Source organism: Mustela putorius, unplaced genomic scaffold (genome assembly GCF_011764305.1).
Source record: "Mustela putorius furo isolate JIRA1106 unplaced genomic scaffold, ASM1176430v1.1 tig00003863_pilon_pilon_pilon, whole genome shotgun sequence".
In the NCBI taxonomy this organism is placed as follows: domain Eukaryota; kingdom Metazoa; phylum Chordata; class Mammalia; order Carnivora; family Mustelidae; genus Mustela; species Mustela putorius.
The window spans coordinates 19821414-19847430 of record NW_025422015.1 but is presented as its reverse complement, the minus strand read 5'-3'; the positions used below and the strand labels follow the sequence as shown (position 1 = coordinate 19847430).

At 37.4% G+C, this 26017-nt stretch overlaps 2 protein-coding genes across 9 annotated transcripts in view; one reads left to right on the top strand and one right to left on the bottom strand.

The window, feature by feature from the left end:
• TBPL1 (TATA-box binding protein like 1) overlaps positions 1 to 17247 on the top strand; it is a 36944-nt gene extending 19697 nt beyond the window's left edge. For all 3 annotated transcript variants that reach the window (XM_004740237.3, XM_004740236.3, XM_004740235.3), the window contains 6 exons: positions 8094 to 8272; positions 10495 to 10577; positions 10738 to 10801; positions 14438 to 14541; positions 14645 to 14739; positions 16714 to 17247. In XM_004740237.3, coding sequence (XP_004740294.1) covers positions 8138 to 8272; positions 10495 to 10577; positions 10738 to 10801; positions 14438 to 14541; positions 14645 to 14739; positions 16714 to 16793 — 561 coding nt within the window. In that variant the 5' untranslated portion in view covers positions 8094 to 8137 and the 3' untranslated portion in view covers positions 16794 to 17247. The remainder of the gene's footprint in view (positions 1 to 8093; positions 8273 to 10494; positions 10578 to 10737; positions 10802 to 14437; positions 14542 to 14644; positions 14740 to 16713) is intronic.
• A 2634-nt stretch (positions 17248 to 19881) lies between these two features.
• The window catches only part of SLC2A12 (solute carrier family 2 member 12), a 52393-nt gene continuing 46257 nt past the window's right edge, over positions 19882 to 26017 (bottom strand). For 3 of the 6 annotated variants that reach the window (XM_004740230.3, XM_013063907.2, XM_013063912.2), the window contains exon 5: positions 19882 to 21225. In XM_004740230.3, coding sequence (XP_004740287.1) covers positions 21072 to 21225 — 154 coding nt within the window. In that variant the 3' untranslated portion in view covers positions 19882 to 21071. The remainder of the gene's footprint in view (positions 21226 to 26017) is intronic. The other 3 variants (XM_004740234.3, XM_004740231.3, XM_004740233.3) reach the window with 2 other exon arrangements.

Genomic DNA, 26017 nt, shown 5'->3' with positions numbered 1-26017 from the left:
TGCCAGGTAGTCAAGTTGTGGATGCAAAGGAAAATTTCTTGAAGGAAATTAAGGGTGCTACTCCAGTAAACACACAAATGAATGTGTGCATTCTTGCTGATATGGAGAAAATTCGAGTGGTCTGGATAGAAGATCAAACCAGGCACCAGATTCCCTTTAGCCAAAGACTAATTCAGAGCAAGGCCCTAACTCTCTTCAAGCCTGTGAAGACTAGAGAGCTAAGGAAGCTGCTGAAGGAAGTTTGAAGCTCGTAGAGGTCAGTGCATGAGGTCTAAGGGAAGACACCATCTCCATGACAGAGAAGTGCAGGGTGAAGCAGCAGGTGTTGGTGAAGAAGCTCAAGTGCTCCCCGGAAGATCCAGCTGACCTCACTCATGAGGCTGGCTGTACTGTACAACAGAGTTTAAATATAGATTGAAGAAAATGCCATCTAAGGCTTTCATAGCTGGAGAGGAGAAGTCCATGCCTGGCTTCAAAGAATAGGCTCTTTTGTTAAGGGCTAATGCAGCTGGTGACTTGCAGTTGAAGCCAGTGCTCATTCACCATTCTGATTGTCCGAGAGCCTATAAGAATTGTGCTAAAGCTACTCTGCCTGTGCTCTAGAAATGTAGCAGCAAAACTTGGCTGACAGCACATCTGTTTACAACATGGTTTACTGACTATTTTATGCCCGCTGTTGAGGAATCAGAAAGAAAGATCCCTTTCAAAATATTACTGTTCATTGACAATGCACCTGGTCACCCAAGAGTTCTGATGGAGACATACAATGAAATTAATGTTATTCTCATGCCCGCTAACACAGCAGCCGTTCTGCAGTCCATGGATCAAGGACTCATTTCAACTTGCACATCTTACTTTTTAAGAAATACATTTCCATAGGGTTAAAGCTGCCACAGATAGTGATCCCTCTGGTAGATCTGGGCAAACGAAATTGAAAACCTTCTGGAAAGGACTCACCATTCTAGATGCCATTAAGAACATTTGTGATTCGTGGGAAGAGATCAAAATACCCAGATTAACAGGAGTTCGGAAGACCCTGTTTGTCCACCCTCATGGATGATGAGGGACTCAGGACTTCCATGGAGGAAGTGATTGCAGCTGTGGTAGGAAAAGCCAGAGAAATGAGAATTAGAAGTGGAGCCTGAAGATGGGACTGAATTGCTGCAACCTCATGAGCAAACTTGAATGGATGAGGAGTTGCTTCTTACATATGAGCAAAAAAGTTTTCTTGACATGCAGTCTATACCTGGCGAAGAGGCTGTGAAGATTTTGAAGCGACAGCAAAGGACTTAGGTAGGATCTTACATACACTTAGTTGATGAAGTAGTAGGTTTAGTAGATTGAGAGGATTGACTCTATTTTGAAAGAAATTCTAACAGTGGCCCAGTGCTGTCAAACAGTATCCCATGCTATAAAGAAACTCTTTGTAAAAGGAAGATCCAGTCCATCTGGCAAATTTCATTAGTGTCTTATTTTAAGAAATTGCCACAACTCCAACCTTCTGCAGTCATCACCAGATCAGTCAGCAGCTTTCAACATCAAGGCAAGACCCTCCACCAGGAAAAAGATTGACTTGCTAAAAGCTCAAATGATGGTTAGCATTTTTTAGCAATAAAGTACTTTTTTCCCCCCTAGGTGAAGCAAATATTTATTTATTTATTATTATTATTATTTTAATTTTTTATTTTTTTATAAACATATATTTTTATCCCCAGGGGTACAGGTCTGTGAATCGCCAGGTTTACGCACTTCACAGCACTCACCAAAGCACATACCCTCCCCAATGTCCATAACCCTACCCCCCTTCGCCCTCGATAAAGTACTTTTTAAATAAGGTACATATAGTGATTTTTGTAAACATAATGCTGTTGCACACTTAATAGACTACAATATGGTGCAAACACAACTTTTATATACACTGAGGAACCAGAAAATTTTTTTGACTTGCTTTATTGAGTTCTTCACTTTATTATGGTGGTCTGGAACCGAATCCACAATATTGGCAAGGTGTACCTGTAGTCTTTGATGCACTTTGTCTTAAGAGCCAGGAGGTGGCGGTGTTTTCCAAGTAATGCTTTAAGGTTGCAGTTTGTGATGGTTCGCTGAGTACTGTTTTTAAATACTGCTTGAAAGTCAGAAAACCTAAAACATAAATTTGTTCTGATCCCTAAAATCGTTGAGTGAGGAAGAAGCTGCTTCCACTTCTATGATGCATTTTTTTCTAAGACTGACTTAAAAGTTTTTATTGAGATACAATTGACATGTAACATTATGTTTCAGGTATACAACTTAATGATTCAATGTATGTATGAGTTGCAAAATAATCACCACACTATGTCATTAACATTCATCACCACACATAGTTGCAAATTTCTTGTCATGAGAAGTTTTAAAACCTCTTATCAGCTTTTAAATACAGGATACAGTAGTGTTAACTCTAGTCACCAGGATGTACATTATATCCCCAGGACTTACTTATATACCAGAAGTTTGTACTTTTGACCACAATTATAATGCATTTAATAAAAAGCTAAAAATATAGCATTTCCTGAAGTTAGGACAGGTAGTTTTGAACTTTGCTTTTTATTAGAAGAAAATATTTGACAACTCATAGTAGGCATTTACCTGAGACACAGGACAGAACACCTGATTAAACAATGGGCAGTGAGAAAGTTATTGATAATAATTGAAATCAAAATAGAATTAGCTTTATTTTTCTTATAGTAACTAATATATGTGTTTTACTACACTGTACACAAAAAATGGAAAATTATTGATACTCATATAAAAAAACTATTAGAATCTTAAGATTTGAGTTGAATATTTATTTCTACCATGTTTACTTTTTTAGTTTTATTATTTTCTTCCTTATATATTTGTGATTGTTATGTACTTGATTTCTTGGATCAAATGCTTAAGTCATTTATGTTTCCTTTCTTATTTTCCAATAGGTATTTCTTGTTTTTAACCTCCTCTTTAATTGCAGTATAGTTGACATATACAATATTATATTAGTTTGAGGTGTACAACATAGTGATTCCCCATTTATATGCATTACAAATTGCTTATGATGATAAATGTAGTTACCATCTGTCACTATACAAAGTTACTGCAGTATTATTGACTAATATTCTCTGTGCTGTACTTTTAACCCCAGTGAATTATTTATTTTATACCTGGAAGTTTGTACCTCTTAATCCCCTTGCATATCACCCATCCCAACCCCTGCCTTCCCTTCTGACAACTACCAGTTTCTTCTCTGTATTTTTTAGTTATTTGTTTTGTTTTTTTAGATTCCACATATAAATGAAATTTTTGTCTGATTAATTTCACATAGCATAATGTTTTCGGGATTCATCCATGTTGTAACAAACTGCAAGATTTCATTCTTTTTTATGGCTGAGAAGTATTTCATTGTATATATACCTATTCCACATCTTTTTTTTTATCCATTCAGTCACTGAGGGACACTGAGTTGTTTCTGTATCTTGGCTGTTGTAAATAATACTGTGATGAAGATAGGGTGCATATATCTTTTCAATTTAACATTTTTATTTTCTTCAGGTGAATATCCAAAAGCAGAATTGCTGGATCATATGGTAGTTCTGTTTTTAATTTTTTGAGGAACCTCCATACTGTTTTCCATAGAAGCTGCACCAATAGACATTCCCACCAACAGTGCACAGGGGTTCCATTTTCTCCACATCCTCACCAACATTTGTTATTTTTTGGTTATTAACACCCTTTCTGACACATATGCAGTGATATCTCATTGTGGTTGATTTTGCATTTCCCTGATGATTAGTGGCATTGAATATCTTTTCATGTGCCTGTTGACCATCAGTATGTCTTTTTTGGAAAAATGTCTCTTCAATTCCTCTACCCATTTTTTAATCGTATTATTGGTTTTTACTGTTGAGTTATAGGAGTTCTTTATATTTTTTGGATATTTACCTCTTATTGGGTATATGATTTGCAACTGTTTTCTCCCATTCTATAGGTTGCCTTTCCATTTTGTTTGCAAGCAAAAGCTCTTTAGGTTGGTGTATCTCCCACTTGTTTATTTTTGCTTTGGTTGCCTTTGCTTATAAAGTTAGATCCAAAAATCAGGGGCTCAGTTGGTTAAGCATTTGACTTTGGCTCAGGTCCTGATCTTGGGGCCCTGGGATTGAGCCCCAGGCCCAGCTCCTTGCTCAGAGGGAGTCTGCTTCTCCCACTCGCTCTGCCCCTTCCCCAGCCTGTGGGCACAGTCTCTCTCTCTCTCTCTTCCCCTCTATCAAATAAGTAAATAGATAAATAAATAAACTTAAAAAAAATAAAGTTAGATCCAAAAATTCAGTGCAAAGACTGGCATCAAGGAGTTTACCACCTGTTTTCCTCTAGTATTATAATTCCCAGCTTTTGCATTTAAGTCTCTAATCCGTTTTGAATTAATTTTTGTGTATGGTATATGATAGTGTAGTTTTATTCTTTTGAATATGGCTGTCCGGTTTTCCTAACACTACTTATTGAAGAGACTGTCTTTTCCCCATTGTATATTTTCATCTCCTTTTTCATAAATCAGTGGACTATATAGGCATGAGTTTTATTTCCAAACTCTATTTTGTTTTGTTGTTTTTATATCAGCATCATTTTATTTTGATTACTGTAGCTTTGTAATATAGTTTGAAATCAGATTCCAGCTTTGTTCTTTCTCAAGATTGCTTTTATGGTCCCATACAAATTTTAGAATTGTTCATTCTATTTCTTTGAAAAATACCAATAGAGTTTTGATAGAGATTGCATTGAATCTGTAGATTGTTTTGTGGCGGCATAGACATTTTAATAATATTAATTCTTTCAATTGAGTATGGTATATCCATTTACTTATTTTTCGGTTTCTTTCATCAGTGTCTTACAGTTTTCAGTATATTGGTCTTTCACCTCCTTGCTTAAATTTATTCCTGGGTATTTTATTCTTTTTGATGCAGTTATAAAGTGAGTTTTTAAAAATTTCTCTTTCTGATAGCTCATTGCTAACATATAGAAACAGAACAGATTTTATATATTGATTTTGTGTCTTGCAACTTTATTGAATCCATTTATTAGCAATAGCTGTTTTGGTGGAGTCTTTAGGGTTTTCTGTATTTAACATCCTGTCATCCACAAGAAGTGACAATTTTACTTCTTTCCTTTCCATTTTGGATGCATTTTCTTTTTCTTGCCTAATTATGCTGGCTAGGATTTCCAATACTATGTTGAATACAAGTCGTGAGAGTACGCATCCTTGATTCTTGATCTCAGAGGGATCTCAGAGGGAAAGCTTTGAACTTTTCACCATTCAGTTGTTTGTAATGCTTCAAAAATGTAGGATGCCGCTTTCTTTTTTAAGTACTGACTTAATGTTATATCCTTGATTTAAAACCTATGAGAGCAATAGTATTTTCTGAGGCTTCTTGCCAGATTATATTCACGTAAAATATGAACATTGAACAGCTTAAGATGAACTATGCCTGCAACCTCATTTTTAGAATCTAAGTTGCTAAAGTACAGACATAATCACCTATTTTGTATTAATTTTGAGGCTCCTTTGCATTCACCAAGGTTTGTTTTATACCCAGTCTTATTTTTACCCTATATATTGCCTTTGTATTCTCCCCTTAATTTGTTTTAACCTGTTTGATGTAAAAAAAATCTGTGTGAAACAGTAAATTTGACATAGTGTCTTCATAGTTTCTCTTTAAGTAGTGCTTTCTGTAGCCTCTCTCATGGGATGTATATCCATTAGGATTAGGTTTGGCAGCATATAACAAAAGTCTAAAATGTGTGGGGGTTGGTATGGAAATTGATTTTTCTCTCACAGTCATCAAGTCTGGAATTAGGAAGTGCAGTGATAATAAGGAGTCTCACTGTATCGGCCATTCAGGCATCTTCGGTCTTCCTTCCTGTTCCACTGTCCTTATCACATAGTTTCATGATCCCAGATGCCTGTTTGAGCTCCACCTCTCACATCCAGACTCCAGGCAATAAAAGTGAAGAAGGGTAGAAAAGCACAACGGGGTCTTTGCTGGCTTAGTTTGATCACTCTAAGCAGTCTTTTCTTCCCAAAAGACACAAAACCATTTCATTTTACATTTCATTAACCATGACAGGGCCATGTGGCCTCTGGGCTATATCCGTTAGCAGGGAGCCTTGGAAGTGTGTTGAGTATTCATTTCTCCCACAGTATACCCAGCTAGATTCTGTTGGGTTCTGTTCACTGTGAAGGAAGGATGGGATGGGTGTTGAGGTGAGCAGCTAAGAGCTGCTTCACCTCACGGTTAGTGCAGAGTTTTTATTAGCAACATAGGAGACATGGTGAGGTCTAGGTGGCTCAATATCTGGGTTCTAATAGAATAGTGGGAAATGATACTAAGGTATCTCTGCTCTGCCTGCTGATTTAAACTTACTTGATCTATAGTAACATCACTTTTGTGTTATTGTTACCAGATATGTGGGCTAAGTACTTTTAATACCTTCTCTGTAATCCCTACAACACTTTGTGGTAGGGCACTGTATTTCATGCTGCAAATGAGAAGACCGAGGCCCAGAGAGATTGCATAACTTGTCGCATTCTCATAACTGGTTAAGTGATAAGTCAGTTATTGATCCCACGGTTTAAGATCAGTATTGATAACTGCCTCTGTCCTCTTTATGCATCTGTCTACCCATATAGCTATCCACTGCTACCCCTGCCCCACTCCTTGCACATAAAAATTATTTGAGGTTGCCCAGACAAACAGAAAACAACAAAATAAGAAGATAAGCAGATTGAAGGGAACATAATCATGAGAGAACCTGATGAGGCTTAGATAGAAGTGGTCCACAGAGCTGAATGCTCCATCGTCCCAGAGAGGTGCTAGAAGGCTGGGTCTGACTTGTGTTCTATCAGATACTAAATAAAAGACAGGAAAACAAGCTTGAATTTTCTTCGTTGGGACTCTGGGCATCTGCATTATTTTCATCACATAATAATTTGAATCCTTATAAAGAATACTGGTTTTTCATATTGCAGTTTCAACGACTCTTTAAAGGTCATTATAATGGTAATATTAGTATTTTCCGGTTTTCTCTTTGCGTGTTAGTTAAGCTGAATTACTGTTACTTATTTTGTAAGAAGTGGAAATCAAGGACACCTGGATGGCTCAGTCAGTTGAGCTTTGGACTCTTGGTTTGGGCTTAGGTCATGATCTCAGTGTTGTGAGATCAAGTCCCACATAGGCTCCGCGGGGTCTGCTTGAGACTCTCTGCCTCTCCCATGCGTGTTCATGTGCACTGTCTCAAATAAATAAATAAACATAGAATCCTAGCCCAAGAGCATTTTTTAGCTGGATAAGGGTCGTATACGTAGTAAAAACTATGGCTCACTTTTGATTGTTTATAGAAATGCTCATCTCATAGTTTTGAAAGGTACATTTTGGAAGACTGAAATCTTGACAAAAATTGTGCTGTGCTGTTTGCCAGAGCTCCTTGAAGACAAAAGATTTTGTCTTACTCGTTTTCATCCTCTGGTGTCCTCACTATATGGAAGATATTTGATAAGTAAATATTGAATGAATGACTGGTAAATGAGAAAAATCTGTTAACAAATGTAATTAATATTTCTCCTTTAAGTAAGCCAATTACCTAAAATAGAGGAAAAGTGGGTCCTTTTTTTTTTTTTTAAACCCTTGCAAGTTGTATGAGGTGGTTTATAGTACCATTAATGATTGGACATTGGGACCACAAAGTCCAGCCCTTGAACTTGGTATATTTGGAGAATTGCCATAACTGTGCTACACCTGAAACATAGTCGTTGTAAAGGCAAGGAGCAGGAGATGAGTCTGGTAGGCTCCAGGCATGTAAAAGTTCCTTATTAATTGTAAGGAATACAAGTTAGTCCCAAATTTTGAAAGATTTTATATGACATGTTTGTTACCTTTTTAAAAATGACTTTAATGGGGAACAAAAGGAACATGATTTGCTTTGAGTAGCATTTAAAAAATAAATAATTCCTTATATTTTTATTTTCAGGATTATTTGTGAAAAATAAATTAACAGAATATTTAATTACTTTATTTTGTTTTATTTCTCAGGATGTGATCTTCGTGGTGGGAAGCTAAGTTTTTAAACTACCCCAATGGATGCAGACAGTGATGTTGCATTGGACATTCTAATTACAAATGTAGTCTGTGTTTTTAGAACAAGATGTCATTTGAACTTAAGGAAGATTGCTTTGGAGGGAGCAAATGTAATTTATAAGCGTGATGTTGGAGTAAGTATCTAAATTTTGGTATGTATGCTGCATAGACTAATTTTATAGTGCTATGAATCATATACTAAAACATATTCTCTATACAGATAGTTTATGAGCACATTACCATGTGCCAGTTGTACTGAATACAACACTGAGCCTTGTAGAAGTGGCCCCTCCTCCCCTGAAGTGTCAGCTTTTGGATATTCCCCATCTCCAGGACTCAGCAAAGAATTCAAAGGCTACTAGAATTTGATTGTTCTCTCAATTTATTTTAAATGAAGAAGGAGACATTTATACGTGGCGTATACTTATTCAAATATAATTTTTTAGGGGCTGCTGGGTGGCACATATGGTTAAGTGTCAGACTCTCAGTTTCAGCTCAAGTCATGATCTCAGGGTCTTGAGATTGAGCCCCGCGTCAGACTCTGCTTTCAGCTTGGAGTCTGCTTAAGTTCCTCTCTCCCTTTAGCCCTCACCCCACTCTCTCTCACTTTCTCTCTCTCGAATAAATAAATCTTTAAAAATATTTATATATATATAGTTTCTTGGTTACATGAATGATGTATGATATGTATGATGCTATAATATGTATGTTGTGATTTTTGTAGTATATGTTAATACCCCTCTTTATTTAGCCAAAATAGTTGGTATTCTTTATGAATAAATTGCTGAAAATAATATGGTTCATATCCTAACCTGGACAGTATTAATTTTAGTTTTTGTTAGACCTGTATTATTTAAAATAAAAGCATTGATAACTTGCTTTTAACCTTACTGAGATTAATATTACAAAGGACAGTGTGTTTTCACTGGCTTTTATAAACCAAATGATGTTGAGATATAGATCTTATACATTTATTATGAAAATTATGAATGTATATGAAGGCTCTAAGCTCTAAAAATTCGATGCCAGTATACCTCAGTAAATTATCATTAGCTCTTAGTTCTAGAAACTAAGTTGAGATGAATTAAATTCAATTAAAAATTGCAATGACCTACAATTAAAGATTTTCAAGTTCATCAGTCTTGCCATCGTCACCTAAATAAAGGAATGAAGATATCTGCTAAGAAGGTTAATAAAGTGCCTAATACTGCTTTGGAACTTGAGCATGCCATGTGATAGGGAAGTCATTTTTCGTAGGAGGTTAATTGAAAAAGCTGAATTGATGGATAAGGTGGTGGTGAAAGATAGTTAAATGCAGAATAAACTCAGTTTAGTGTTTCTCAGCCACTTGTGTATGAAATTTGATAATATCTTTTAATTGAAGTTTAATTTGGCTCTTTGTTAAATTTTATCCTTCCAGACTTTATAGCTTTCTCATTTGATAATGTGACATATGACAAAGAAAGGGTGAAACTTGAAAAGTAACAGAAGTTTTAAGGAGAAATATCCAATTCATTTATATGTTACAGTATTCAGTAAACATTTATCTCTTATGCATAATGGGCATATGATATTTTCCATAAATGAAAAATGGTAATAAAAATTTAAATTCACATTGTTCTCTTGGACCTTAGTCCTTGAGTGATTTATACTCACTCTGTAGATAATTTCATTCAAACCCACAGCCTTCAAATGCCTTTCATATCTAAGGAAAATTACATCTCTAGCTCCAACATTTGTCCTATGCTCAAGATTTATATATTGAACTTGAATCTGTAGTAGTAGTCATCTCAACTGTAAGATATAATATAATGATGAGTACCGTGAAGCAGAATAAAGTAGGATACGAGGTGAGAGCAGTGAGGGCATGGGTGCTTTTTGGTCAGGGAAGACCTCTATCTGACATCTGATGAGAGACTTGAATGAAAGTGAGAATATTGAGGGAAGACTATTCCACATGAAAATATTAACAATTACTGCAAAACCCCTGAGGTTTGAATACGTTTGGCATCTTTAAGGATCCATGCAAATTGCAAATTCCAGTTATGTGGCCAGGGTGGAATGAGAGTTGAAAAGTTTGCATGCTTGTAGTACATGATTTCAAGTATATAGTAAGAGGTTGATATAGACCTTATATGTTTAATTAATTAAATGTCTTTTTAAATTAATATGTCCTTTGTGTTCAGTGTGGTACTTAAATTCAGAATGGGTGATTTGGAGAGCAATTACTTATTTCAGTCTTGGGTAAGCATCGAGTACTATTTATATTTTTATTGAAATGGCCATATGGAGCAGGAGCGTAAGTGAAAATTAATGCTTAGTATGTAAACGTGTGTTTTATTTTGTTCTTTTGCAGAAAGTATTAATGAAGCTGAGAAAACCTAGAATTACAGCTACAATTTGGTCCTCAGGAAAAATTATTTGCACTGGAGCAACAAGGTAAATTTTAATTGGATATCTTACTTTAACTTTAAAATTTTTCCTTCATGGAAAGGATATTTTCCTAGACTTGAAATCATGTGTACAGTTTGTCATATTTTTCAGTATAAAATTTATTTCCTGTGTAACTGATAATCTTTTTCTTTCCTTAAAACCATAGTGAAGAAGAAGCTAAATTTGGTGCCAGACGTTTAGCCCGCAGTCTTCAGAAACTAGGTTTTCAGGTAACATTTAAAAAAAAAAATCCAAACTACAAATATTAAAGGATTTAATTTATAGAGTTAAACTTTTTAATTTGATAAACTAAGGAAATCATACAGATGGGGACCTGGGTGGCTCAGTCAGTTAAATGTCTGACTTTGGCTCAGTTTGTGATCTCAGAGTCCTGGGATTGAGCCCTGCCTCGGGGCTCCCTGCTTGGGGATGGCCTGCTTCTCCCTCTGAGACCTCTGCCACTCCCCCTGATTGTGCATGCTCTCACTCTCCCCTCTCTCTCAAATAAATAAAAATTTTAAAGGAAAAAAAAAAGAAATCACACAAATAACTCTTTTCATGATTAACCTTTTTCTTACTGTCCTTCAGTACAAAAATTTAGTAGCAAACTCTAAACCATGTGAGTACTTGTAAAGGACCTTGGCATTTTCACTAACCCCTTGCTCACTGAGAGACTTACTGCCTTACAAGTGAACTGCCTTTGCAACTCTTCTAGGCTGTTCACTTCTCACCAAAAAGATCTTGTTTTTGATCATCTCAAGACTGGAATGTCGGGATGGTGAGAGTAGAGAATAGGGCATATGTGTAAAAAGTTAGTTAAAGTGTCTTTGTTTTTATTTGTAGATAGCTATCACATAAATTATAAAGAAGAAAAAAGATACTAGAATGGAACCTGCATAGATTTAGGCATTTAATAGCTAAGAATAAACAGTGTTCCTTCATATTATGGTTAGTGAGAACATTACCATTATAATAGGATATTGTGATTATTTAAAATATGCCAAACTTAATCTGTGCTTTAGAAATAACTACATTATAAGTTGAAAAGAATTCACATGAATAACTAATTCCAGCTATACACCTGTATATAAGAAGTCAGAAAAGCCTGCATTCTGTAAAAATCAGAGGTATTAAAAACGACATAAATTCTAAACAAAATGCACATTGTATAAAAAGGGACATTTATAAGATTGGCTTGCCGTGTCAAATCTGTGGTTTGGTCCACAAAAAGTACACACTGGTTGGCGGGCTCTCACATGTAAAGTGACTGTTGCTAGCAGGTTAACTTTATCAAATATAATTTTATGGAGGCATAAATTTGAGTAAAGTTAGTACGTATTATGAACTTCTTACATCACTTGCAAGTGATGAGTAAATGAAAGAAAGATAAAGATGAGCTGTGGTCCCCAAAGAGGTGGGTCCAGGCTGTATGGAATGAACACTGATGAAAAGTTGAGCTTCTGTCTTGACTTCTTTGGTCTTCCTTGAGGTGGAAGGTGCTAGAAAGGTGCCGAAGTTCTGGTGGGTAGAGGGAGGGTTGGTGCTTGAGGAAAGTGATGATATTGAGAGTCTTGACTGATGGTGGTGCCCTTTTGGACAGTTTTGTGACTCATCAACTGCCTTGTGCAGGTACTAAGCTGGAGAACAGTTAATCCAGAAGTGTGGTTTTACTGGGAACATTTCAAAACATAGTAGGATATTATGGTATTCAAGTTATTGGTAGGAGTGGCTGAAGTTACTTTTTAGCCTTGGAGCTTCTTGTCTTAGCATAACATTGGAAGTGTTGAGAAAAATCCCAGTTAAAAACACAGTTTTCTCACCCTATCCCCCCCCAAAAACAAACATAAACTAACTAAACTCATAGAAATATCATTCTATTCTACTGCATATAAGAAAATGACCTTTGGAGCTCAGAGTACACTCAGTATTTATTGACTTTTGAGTGGCAACTTTTCCATTTTGACTCTAAAAAGAGAACTCTGCTTTAAATTTTTAATCACTCTTCTTTATCCTATCCTTGTAGATTAAATATCCCATTTAAAGTATTAAAAAAATTAAACATAAGATTCAGAGACCCAGGTGTTTTAATCATGCAACTATCTCAGGTTTCATTTAATTTTTTGATTAAGTTTTGACCTTTTATTTCCCTTTAATTACAGTTGACCCTTGAATAACACAGGCTTGAACTATGTGTATCCACATATATGCAGATGTTTTTCCATAAACATAGTATAATATTATATGTTCTCTTTCTTACAATTTTATTATTTTTTTTAAAGATTTTATTTAAATGAAAGATCACAAGTAGGCAGAGAGGCAGGCAGAGAGAGACGAGAAAGCAGGCTCCCTGCTGTGCAGAGAGCCCGATGCGGGGCTCAATCCCAGGACCCTGAGATCACGACCTGAGCCGAAGGCGGAGGTTTAACCCACTGAGCCACCCAGGCGCCCCATTCTTTACAATTATAATACCATTTTATTTTCTCTAGCTTTATTGTAAGAATACAATATATAATATAAGATGCAAAGTATGTATTAATTGACTGTTTTATGGGTAAGGCTGCCAGTCAACTGTAGGCTATGAGTAGTTGAGTTTTTGGGGAGTCAGAAGTTACAGGTGGACTTCTGACTGGTCAGGGTACTAATCCCTCTGTTGTTCAGGGTCAACTGCATGGCATTAAGAAATCACTCATAATCTAAAATACTATATCGTATCGATGTTTAAGATGTGCTTATTCTTTCTTGTGTGCTCTAATTCTTCCCCTCCCCCCACTGTCTTTATTTATTTATTTATTTATTTATTTATTAACATATAATGTATTATTTGTTTCAGGGGTACAGGTCTGTGATTCATTAGTCATTCTTACACACTTCACAGCACTCAGCATAGCACATACCCTCCCCAATGTCCATCACCCAGCCACCCCACTCCACTCTAGTCCCACACCCTCCACTCCAGCAGCCCTCAGTTTGTTTTCCAAGATTAAGAGTCTCTTATGGTTTGTCTCCCTCTCTGGTTTCATCTTGTTTCATTTTTCCCTCCATTACCCTATGATCCTCTGCCTTGTTTCTCAAATTCCACATATCAGTAAGATCATATGATAATTATCTTTCTCTGATTAACTTATTTCACTCAGCATAACACCCTCTAGTTCCATCCATGTCACAAATGGCAAGAGGTCATTTTTGATGGCTGCATAATATTCCACTGTAGATCTCTATACCACATCTTCTTTATCCATTCATCTGTTGATGGACATCTAGGTTCTTTCCATAGTTTGGCTGTTGTGGACTCTGCTGCTATAAATATTCAGGTGCACGTGCCCCTTCAGATCACTACATTTGTATCTTTAGGATAAATACCCAGTAGTGCGATTGCTGGGTCGTAGGGTAGCTCTATTTTCAACTTTTTGAGGAATCTCCACACTGTTTTCCAGAGTAGCTGCACCACCTTGCATTCCCACCAACAGTGTAGGAGGGTTCCCTTTCTCTGCATCCTTGCCAACATCTGTCATTTCCTGACTTGTTAACTGTAGCCTTTCTGACTGTTGTGAGGTTGTGTCCCACTGTGGTTTTGATTTGTATTTCCCTGATGCTGAGTGATGTGGAGCATTTTTTCATGTGCTCTAATTGTTTTGTTTTGTTTTAAGATTTTGTTATTTATTGGAGAGAGAGAGAGAGACAGAACTACTGGTGGGGAGGGTTAGAAGGAGAGAGAAGCCTACTCCCTGCTGAGCAGGAAGCTAGAGGATTGAAACAGTTATTTACAGTTGCCCTGATGAGCAGGGGTTTTTGTTTGTTTTCTTTTTCCTGATAATTTTTTTTGTTTGTTTCAAAACAATTCATTAAGTTGTCCTTCTCTCCTGCAGGTAATATTTACAGATTTTAAGGTTGTGAACGTTTTGGCGGTGTGTAACATGCCATTTGAAATCCGTTTGCCGGAATTCACGAAGAACAACAGACCTCATGCCAGGTGGGTCTTTGCCGAGTCAAGACAACTTACCAAATTTGTAATGACTTGTCAGCCTGCAAATATTTACATTCATTGTGATTTTTTTTTTTTTTTTTTTGTATAGTTATGAACCTGAACTTCATCCTGCTGTGTGCTATCGGATAAAATCTCTAAGAGCTACATTACAGATTTTTTCAACAGGAAGTATCACAGTAACAGGTATTTTATGATATTAAACCCAAGCTTATGGTCAGTTATGGTTTGAATGAGGTGCCTATATCAAAATGGAAATAATGTCTCGTTTGTCCCCTTCAGTCACTTCTGCTCCTCAAGGGGAACCAGTCTCTACTTTTAACACTGTAGTTTTCCCTACTTTTATATACTGTTTTAAAATTGTATAGATGCTATTTTAGGTCTGTATTCTTCCACTCATTATTTTAGTGTGAGATTCATTCATATTATTCTATATAGTTAGAGATCATTCATTCTTATTACCATGTAGTATCCAGGATCTGAATTACACTGTCCATTATAAGCATTTGGATAGTTCCCAGTTTGGAGCTATTAAGAATATTTTAGTATATATTTTCATAGTGTGATTTTTTTTTTTGATTTGTGATATCTTGCATTTAAAATATTCAAGAGAAACCCATTTTATAAATTAATAGAGAAGAGGTTTTACGTAAGTAAAATAGTCAAATATCATTGGTAACTATTTGTCATATTTCATATGTATTTTGTTCTATATCTCTTGAGTCGTAAGTATTTAGAAGTGGTGGTTTCAAGCAACTAGGCATAGAGAGCATTAGCACACAGGATGGCTTTAAAGATACTGTATTTATAAATGGTACAGAAACATCACTTAGGAGTCAGGCCCAATCTTTGGCTAAAGTAAGTTCAGGAAAATTTCTTTGGGGTTCTTGAATTTTCTTTGTACTCCTTTAGTCCTTAGAGGAAAATACACATTATTAACACCTTTAGACTCTCAACAGGTAAGCTTAGTTTTGACTCATCCCGTGGGTTTTCACATCTTCCTTGGAAACTTTTAAAGCCTCCTGCCAGCATCTGAATCTTAAAATGGAGTGACGGAATAAATCCATGTGTCCCCTTCTTTCAACTCTCTTTCTTTTGGAGCCCAGACTTCGGAGAAGCCCCAAAGTCTATCAATAAGTACCTATAAATCTATATTTACTGAGTTAATAGATAATTAACATAATAACAAAGAGGATAATTGGATTAATTAGTATACATTACATATTTACATCTGTATCATTCTATGAAACATTAACAAGTCAGTGAACAGATTCTGAGTAGTTCCTACAGGGAAAGCACTATCCTGTGTGGGGGAGGCAAGGGGAATCAGGAAGGAGCAGACCTGGATAACACGTGGTCAGTACCTTCAGAGAGTTCATAGTGGGTATAATATGTACGTTTTCAGCATCTTTCAAAAGAATTAAGTGTACTTTAGTGACACTGCTTTTATTCAAAATAAGTTTTATGAAAATATTTCCATTGTCTCTTTTTATGTTTCTTTTTAGCTATTTAAATGGAAGGTTACCTTTTTAAAAAGTTATCCCAAGCATTATATGGATTAATTCACATATACCCTCACCCCCTTCCTGCATATGTGTTTCCCTAATTTACTGAGTAAGCTGTGAGATGAGTGGCCAGATGAATATTAAACAGGTGGTGGGTAATGAGGACTAGTAAATCTGGGTGGGGGGACAGTTTAGACTACTTAGTTAATAACAGCTCTCTGGTTTCCCAGTACTTTGGAAGCAGCTTTGTCTTCTTTACTGGGTTCCTCAGTACTCCTGCGAGCTGTGAGCATCAGCAGGATCCTAACCAAAAGCCAGGCTACAATGACCAAGAGGATAGTGACCAAAATGTCAGTCCCTTTCATCATTTCTTCTTTAATCAGCATTTAACAGTGCTGTCAGATTTTTATATTTTTATATATACTGTCTTCACACTGCCCTAAAACGAGGTGAATAGCAGCATTTTGTGTTTCAGATTTCCTTGAATTGTCCAAAAAAAAAATGTTATTCTGTTGGTTTGTGTTCTGGCTGTATAATTATGTAAAGTGCAGATCTTTTTTTTAAACAGTCAGTTCGATAGTTAAACTATGTGAATGTCTTCCCTTCTGGGAAATGCACGTTCCTAGCGCTCTTCTCACCCCTTTTTCTGTTTCAGGGCCCAACGTAAAGGCTGTTGCGACTGCTGTGGAACAGATTTACCCATTTGTGTTTGAAAGCAGGAAAGAAATTTTATAATTCATCATGTAATTGGTTAGAATTCCTAACTGAGCACCTTTTAAAACCTGCTGCACATTGGACTCAAAACAAAAGGAAAACTGGACCAACAGTAATTGAGGAAATAGACTCTTTTATTCATTCACGGCTACAGTGTAAGCTCCAAGCCCTTTGGATTTTATTTCAAACCTTGCTGTAATATAAAAAGGAAGTTTACAAGACATGACATTGCTGCTTTTACAAAAGGACATTCTATTTATTTTCGCAGTAATTCTCATGTCCCCGTAAGCAGAGCTGTCACAGTGTGCACTACCTTAAATTGTTGCGTTATTGTCATTATTTCTTCCCAGTTTGAGCTAATGTGTTTTATTTGTGAATAGTCTTTTACATTTTTGTATGCTGAATATGGGCACCAAAGAACCTGTAAAAGTTATCTTTTTCAATTGAATGTGCACAAATAAAAGTTTGGAAAAGATCTCTCTTCATTCTGTAACTTTTACTCCCCATTTTCTATTTTAACAAAAATTGTATTCATAATTCTTTTTTCTTTTTAATCTATGCAAGCTTAGACTTTTGCTAAAGTGTGTTGGCTTCTTTTTGAAGTGTATTTTGTAAATATATATATGCCACATGTGTATAGTATCTTTTACTGCTCTTGTTACCAAATATTAAATAGGAATTTTTTTTTCTTGCAGATTAGAAATAAAAGTATGTATATAAACTCTAGGGAGCAAACCGGAGTAGAACTTTATAGATTAAGCATAATGTTTTATGTTGCTAATTTAATATGATAGAAAATGTTAAATATCTTTTAAAAGTTATAAAGGTGTAGTTTTAAGAAGCAAAACCTCTTACCTACAAGATGGATATGAGAAAGAAGCTATGATGGGTTGTACCTCATATATACTTGTGTTATTCTGGTTAAGACTCACCTCTAGTTGTAGGAAAGTAGTAATCTTAGGTTGGTGCCGAAGGCTATACTAAGAGTCTTGTCAGGAGTTGATACATTGTGCTGTTTTAACAAGAAGTGCCCACAAGCTGCCTCTGTGCCACAGTATAATTATAATACAGTTCAACTTGAACTTGAAAGCCATTTAACAAGATAGGTCTTTCCCCCTTGCTGTGTCTTATTTAATGGAGCTGAAGAGTGACTATTCAGTATTTGGGATTACGACTCTTAAAGTTAAAATAAATGTGCATTTGTGAAACACTGGCCCTCTGGCTCACCCAGGAGCCTTGGGGTAGTACACGATCAGGCTGCACCCGTGCCGTACCACTTGGGATTAGGAGTTGAGTAGAACCAACAGTAATTTCACTTAGAAATAAAGCTGAGTGGAGAGTCTAATTAACTTCCTAGTAGTAACTTAATAGAGACAATATTCCAACACAATCTTCCACTAAAACCTGAGTTTTCAAAATGTTTTAGAAGTTTCATGAAAAATCACAACATCTAATCCTCCATGTTCTAGTTCATTTTCCTTACTATATTATAAAGTCTTCCAAATCTAGCTTACATACTGCACTGAAAAATATACCTTATTTTTACATTTATTTTTTTATCCCCTTTTCTCTCAATGCCCTCCCCTGCGGTGCCTCTCACTCTTAAGTCAGGGGACAAAGGCTCGCTTTTATATTTTCTTTCTTGTGAAAAACTTAATTGTGATTTTCAAACTTCTCTTATTCTCTCTCTCCTGGTTTTTTTTGTTTTGTTTTGTTTTGTTTTTTGTTTTTGGGGTTTGTTGTTTTTTTTTTTTTTTTACATTGTGTTTTTTGCTTCATTTTAAGATCCAGTAGGATAGGGTAAACCTCATGAAATATAGAAGATACAATTCAGTAAAGAAGTCACAGGTTCTGGGAAACTACTTTTAAAAATTGAGATTTTCCACTTAGCTTTAACTAACAGTAATAAGTAACCTGTTTGGTAATGTTCACAGAAAGAGAAAAGGGGGTGGGGGGGACATGATTATATGGCCAAGGTGCGGATCCAGATACCATAATATTTTCAGTATTCAAGTAACTTAAGAAATAGGTAATCAGTAGCTCATCAAAATGCTCTCTCAGAAAAAAGGAAGAAAGACAATCTAACTGGGTCAGGTGTCAGGGCTGCCGTGTGAGCATCGCCTGGCGAAGTGTCACGGATAACCCGCTAAACTGAACAAAGCTGGGAAGAATGAGCACGTCTGATGTCTTCTGCTGGCTCTTCACAAGTGCTGTAAATTTTTTTTTATAAATAAAAACTGTGAATATATACATACAAATGATAAGTTTTCCCCCTTTTTTATTTTTGGAAATCAAAAATCTCTGGTTAAGGGTTTATTGGGTAAAAATTTGTTTGAAGACGGAATTATTTAGTTACATACTCAGGACAGTAAAAGAAAAATACAGGAGTGTTTAAGATACTGCAGTTGAAATCACTAGTGATAAACCTAAGTTTATGAACAGTTTCCTACCCATTTATGATGAATGGCTAAAACAAGAAATTGCTAATGTAAATATACAGTTTTGAACTTGGAAGGGAACATGTAACAGTTTTGTTAAATATCTTACAATCTGGGGTGCTTGACAAAGAAGATTCGTATCAATTACCTGTCTTGATTTTTTTTAAATCATCTCCGCATATAATTCCGCTGAGGATTCATAATAAATTTCTTAAATTGATCCTTTACAGAACACACTTTTCTTTCTCTTTCCAAAATAAAACACAAAAAACGTGCTCCAACTTACATAGGAAATGTGCTGTGGTAGAAGTAAAATCTCAAATCTCCCTTCCTCAGAACTTTCTCTGCCAATTCTCATTATGTAATACGTTTCAGAATCAGGACTTTAAGTCATTCTTCTGAGTCTCTGCTAATACAGTGTCACTGTTACGTAGATTTATAGTCTTTCAATTTTATAGGGGAATTCCTAGATCATGTACCCTCATCAAACTGGCACAGTTTGTTAGGGGCCAATAGGAAAATTCCAGTCTAAATAACAAATGGGTTTTGGCTCTTAGGATTCTCTATTCTTCAGGCCGGACATGTTTTATTCTTTTTCAAGTTAGATTATTCATACTTTAAGTTTTCATGTGTCTCCCATAGCTTATAATAGTAATTTAATGGGTCACTACTTAAATAGATCGAGATTCTTTATTGTAGATTTTCTGTCATCATATCCGAGTTGGGAAAAACACCTCACCGAGTCCCAATATTCAGCTGGAGAGACAGAAGAGAGCAGTTCACTGTTGTGTGGGGGAAACCCAAGTTCCTGTTACAGTCGGTGACCTCCATTTCATCCTAGAGAAGAACACATGGTGAGGGAACTGTCCTGCTGTCTGAATGTCACTCACTGCATCTGCCGTTGTCTGCAAGGCCGCATTGGTTACAGCTCGTGTGCCATCACCTGAGGTAGTGATAGTCCTGAGGAGCGCAGAGGATTGCAGGAAGCTATGGATAGCTAGTAAGTCATCATGAAAGCCTTCCAAGGAGAGAGTTTCATAAGCTGGACTTAATAACTCACACCTAATTGATTATAAAGATTGAGATCAATCACCTGATGGCCTGACCCTTTTCTAAAGTTTTAGTAACAGGTACAACTATGTAAAAATGGTCCCCGGATTTTGAAATAGCCCTTTCTAGTCGTGTTTTTCCAAATGGATGGAAAAAATGTTTTACTTTTCTCAACTATTGCAGAATTGTTTCTTGTAATATTTTATACATAAAATTCATAGAAAGGAATTTTCTATTACACTGTAGTTCATAAAATAAGCTGCATTATCTTTGTACTTGTTGAACTATAATTAGGGATTATCACTGAAATCCTAGCCAGGATCCTCTCCTAATCTAGAACATAGGTGCAACTCTCCACGTTGTGTCCCGGTTCTTTTTCACAAGAAGGCCCAGTGCAAGTACTGTCATAGTGGGCAAAAACCTGTGAGTTTGTGTTCAGGCCACTGAGGTGTCTGGATCATGAAGCCGCAACTGGCCTCTGCACACACATAACCTTAAGGCAAAAGTTGATCGCATTACTTGTTCATCGTTTCTCAAAGGCTGCTCTGTGAAAAGGGTGTGAGGTATTGAACCAGCCAGGATCTGTTTCACCTGGAGTCCTAGGCAGAGTAAGAAAGGGATCACGGAATCTTGTACCTCCTTTACCTTACAAGAGGTGGAGGTTAAAGTTTGCCTTTATAATTTCAGGGTGTCTCTAAAACTACCTCCACAACACCAGGGAGAAAACATGGGAGTGGCCAATGTGTCTTGGTACAAAGACACCCTTCTAATTGTTGTCCTACTTTACCAACATTTGCAAGGTTTGCGGCCATTAGGTCTCTGGAGAAAGCTGCCTTGGTTGTCCCCTACCACACAGACTTTTACACTCCAAGAGCTGCTCTTGGGGTTTTCTTTTTTGAAGCTGTTTTGGCACTAATTCCTCTTGATGATGACTCATAAAACAAATGTTGTTTTTCACATAGTTCCTGAAAGAGAAAGGCACTAATGAAAATGTCACTCGTAGTTTATAGTACTTGGGGGGGAAAAAAAAGTACAGGCTATTTTTTTTTTTTTAAACCACCCTGGGGCTTTAAGGTTTTAGCCTGCCCGAAAAGACGTTTTTACTGCAAAGCCTTGATGTATCATGAAATTCAGATTTACCCCGAACTTTGGTCAAGCTCATGCAAAGGGTAAGGTGGGGAGGGCGACTTCCCAGTAAATCAAGGCATTCCTACCTGCGAAGTCCTAGGATAGTATTACATAGAACTAATGGAGATAGTGTCCCAGATCCTATTTTATTTTCCTCCTCTTCTTAAACTCTACCAGTATGCCTCTATTGGCGTCTGTGTTGTCTGCCTCCTGCCTTATGTGCTTGCTCCTGCATTAAGAAGTTCTCTTCTACGGGATTATTCCCATCAGTATAAAAATATGCCCTGGTAGTTTACGTTTTTTAGAAACAAAGGCCACCTTTGACCCTCTTTCAAAGATCTTTCCCTGTGCCTTGAACCAGTTACTTGGGCAGATAGAGACTTCTGCTTCAAGGAGCTTATCTTTTAATAAAGGAGACAAGTGTATAAGCATATAATTTTGAGTAGTGAAAGTGTTAGTGAGAAAAATAAACAGGACAAAAAATGGAAACAGATGGGAGATGACTATCACACTGCTGGCATCACTCTAAAGAAGTGACATTTGATCAGAAACTGACAAGTTAAGGAGGAAACCCTGTGAAAAACTGGAAGCACTGTGTTTCCAGAAAGGTCAGAGCATGGCTAGTACATGAACGATGAGATGAGCTTAGAGAAGTAGGTGGCAGCCACAGAAGTGCGCATTTTATTTGAAATGTAATTTGAACCACAGAATTTTGAGCTGAGGAATGACATCTTTAGAAGTTCAATCAAACTGCTGGTTCGAGGATAGACTGAGGAGGGCAGGGGCTGGAAGACAGTGTAGAGGTTAATCTAGTCCAAGAAAAAGGTGGTGGTTGGGATGGAGCATGGCACTCATCGAAAGGGTCAGGTTCACGGTATGTTTTGTTAACAGATATAATGAGACTTAGTGCAGATGTGTGGTGTAGCGATTATCATGGACGAATCCTAAGCATCTAGGAATGAGACTAATCACCGGGTTTAGCAATGTAGAGGTCACTGGGATGTTAGAGCAATTTCGCTAGGGTGGTAGCCTTAAAAGTCTCATTGGGGCAGGCTCATGAGAGAATGGAGAAAGAGAAATTGATGTCAATGAATATTCCAGAACTTGGCTATAAATGGTAGCAAAGGAACAGCACAAGCTAAAGAGGAAAATGGAATCAAGACCATTTTTTTTAAGATGGGGGAAAAAAAAATCACACAGTTTCTGGTGAGAAGTTGGATCCAGTCGAGAGGTAAAATGTTCATGATGCAAGACTGAACAGAGACAACTGTTGGATAATGTCCTGGAAAAGGGATGGAGGAGAGCGTGAAGTGCTGGGCCTCACACAGGAATGACAGAACTAACAGAGAGAACCCAGAAGGATGATGGTGTATTTAGATACAAACACTACTATGTGGGTTGTTGTGTACAGAAGTTGCCTTCTGATTGTGTTCATTTTCTTCAGTGAAGTCAGAGACAAGGTCATCAGTGGGAGTGAACAGGGCTAAGGAGGCGGGGAGGTTTCCAGTCCATAGGCCTGGGACATATGTGACTGTCAGGCAGCACTGAAGGCCACTTGAGGTCAACGATCGTGATTTTTTTTAAATTAACTTATTTGACAGAGAGAGAAAGCATAAGCAGGAGGTGGAGAGGGCTACAGAGAGAAGGAGAAGCTGACTCCCCGCCGAGCAAGGAACCCGATGCCAGGCCCCTGGGATCATGACCTGAGCCCAGGACAGACTCTTAACTGACTGAGCCACCCAGGCGCCCCCGAGGATCATGATTTAAAGTGAGAAAAACCCAACACCGGGTTTACATGCTTTCTCAGCCATGTTCAGTTGTGTGACCGCAGAGGCTCAGTTGGCACACCTCAAAATGTAAATCAGCTCACATCACCCTGTGAAAATATTTTAGTAGCTTCCCATGGCACTTAGCATGAAATCCAAGGGGAACCTGGGTGGCTCAGTCGGTTAAGGTTAAGCGTCTGCCTTCCACTCAGGTCATGATCCAGGCTCCCTGCTCCCGGGGGAGTCTGCTTCTCCCTCTCCTCCTCCCCTGCCCTCCTTCTGTCCCCACCCACCCCCACCCCAGCTACTGTGCTCTCAAATAAGTAAATAAACATCTTTAAAAATAAGAAAGAAAAGAAAAGAAAAAAGAAATCCAAACTTGCTGGGCCTGCAGGGCTCCACTGACTTTCTAACTGAATCTCCCAAATTTCAACCTCGTGGCCTTCTTGCTGCCCCTGGAACAGGTCAAGTGTGTTCGGATTAGCCTTTGTGCTAGCTGTTCTCTCTGCTCCAGTTCTCCTTTGTCCTTTCTTTGTCGACTCCTCATTATCACCCAGATTTTATCCTAAGTGTTACCTCTCAGGTAACCTTCTCCGATCACCGGATCAAAAGTAGCCCCCCACTCACTCCCTCTCTTATCAACATGTTTTAATTCTCAAGGCATTTTTGCTCACTGAGTACTGTCTGTGGCACCTTGAACAGCGAGTGCCTGGCACATATTAGATGCTCAGTAAATATTTCTCGAACAAGTGAGTTTGGATGAAGGAAGGAAGGAATGACCACATACAATAAATTTGCTAGAAGGGAAAAATAACAAGTCTCAGAATGAATATATTTCCAAAACGTCAACTTGTTCATTTTCTCTTTGTTTCCACTTAAACTAAGGAAAAGCATAAAAGTCACAGCTGAAATAGCAAATACAGCCAACACCCCATCTTGAGTTGGTCGCTGGCAGGGCAGAAGTTCAGAATAAAATCCTTTCAAATTACATTATTGCTGAAATCTTTTCTGACCTCTCAGCTGAATCACTGTTTATTTTATAAGAAACCTAATAACCTTGGAAGAATATTTGTTTTCTCAGCCTTGCAGTAATGGAAGTAAAAGAACTGAACGCCAAATAGGAAAAAGGAAAAAAAAATTTTTTAAAGATTTTATTTATTTATTTGACAGTCAGAGATCACAACTAGGCAGAGAGGCAGGCAGAGAGGGAGGAGGGGAAGCAGGCTCCCCGCTGAGCAGAGAGCCTCATGCGGGGCTTGATCCCAGGACCCCGAGATCATGACCAGAGATGAAGGCAGAGGCTTAATGCACTGAGCCACCCAGACGCCCCATAAAAATATTGAATGAGAAAGGAAAATGTTAAGCAACACTGTAATATCACCTTTGAAGTCATTTTCACATTAGAAATCGTTTCCTTTCTTCCTCCTTAGGGATTCGTTGGGCTATACATGTCAGGACACTCTCTTTCCCTGGTGACAAAATTGGACTCATTTTCTTCAGTAACTCCTAAATTTGAGAAGACTCCCTTAGCACCGTCTCTGAGCTCACTTCAGCTCCCGCCTGCCAGTGAGCTCCCTGGGCTTCCCGCCCACCTGAGTGCACTGAGCTGATTACATAACTTCTCCATACCATCACGGATTTTATCTTCCTTTTATTTTTGTCTCTGACATTTTCCTGCTGGGAACCGGGTTTAACATACATACTCCATACGTACTTTAGACAGCTGACAAAATTCAGGCTACTTATATTTCCAATTTAAAAGAAACATTTGCTGGGCACCTGGGTTAAGTGTCTGCCTTCGGCTCGGGTTAGGATATCAGGGTCCTGGGATCAAGCCTCAGCAGGGAGCCTGCTTCTCCTTCTCTCCCTGCCCCTCCACCTACTTATGCTTTCTCTCTCTCTCAAATAAAAAAATAAAATCTAAAAAAAAAAAAAAAAATTGTTTCCTATAGTACTACAGAAATAGGAGTCAGCCAAGGTTTCTGAGAACAACGGTTTCCTCTCTGCTCCACAACTCACACCCTGGGAGATGCCTTCACTGCCACTGGGAATTTCATCTGCAGTATTACTCTGCATCCCCCACCCTTTATAATTCTCTATATCAGACCTCGTATCTACTCTTATTCTTCAACACCTAGCACAAGTGTGGTACATCTAGGGTGACCAGGATTTGGGCTTTCGGATTTCCCTTACTTTGCAATTTATCACTGAAGGTTTGGATTTAAATTTGGGTAACCGCATGACTCAAAAGCCACAGAAATGTGATTCTTTCAAAAACATTTCATAACTCAGAGTTTTACGAATTTAGACAGAGTCCTTCCCCACCCTATTTCTGAATAAGTTTTGCTGCGTTTTTAGGTAGCCAAATGATAGGTTGCTAAGGAATGTCTTATTCTGGGGGTCTACTAGATAGAAAGATTGGCTTTTCTCAAGTTTTGTCCTCATATTTTTATTTGGTTGGCAATTTGATACATTCCAACAGCCCCATATGAAAAATAGACCTGAAAGTTTCTTAACCTTAATTCCAAATTATTTATTCATTCCGGTTTCGAGTTAGACTTTTTTTTTTAAAAAAAAGAATGCAATAGGGAGTGATAATAGAGTAAGTAGGTCCTTTGTTTTGTTCAGCTCATTCATAATTGCTTTCTCTCCAGCTCAACTTTGCAATTAGTGTTGTTCACAAGAATTTTAGCAAACCTTTATTTTTAAAGAAATTTCACTCCCCCAGCTAATAAACAGGTAGTTAAAAAGTGCATAGGCTCAAGATGGACCTACCATAAGGGCAATGACACTTCAACCCCGGGACCCCTCACTTCACAGCCTCTTTCTTGTAAGACACACACAGTCACACCTAATTTTACAT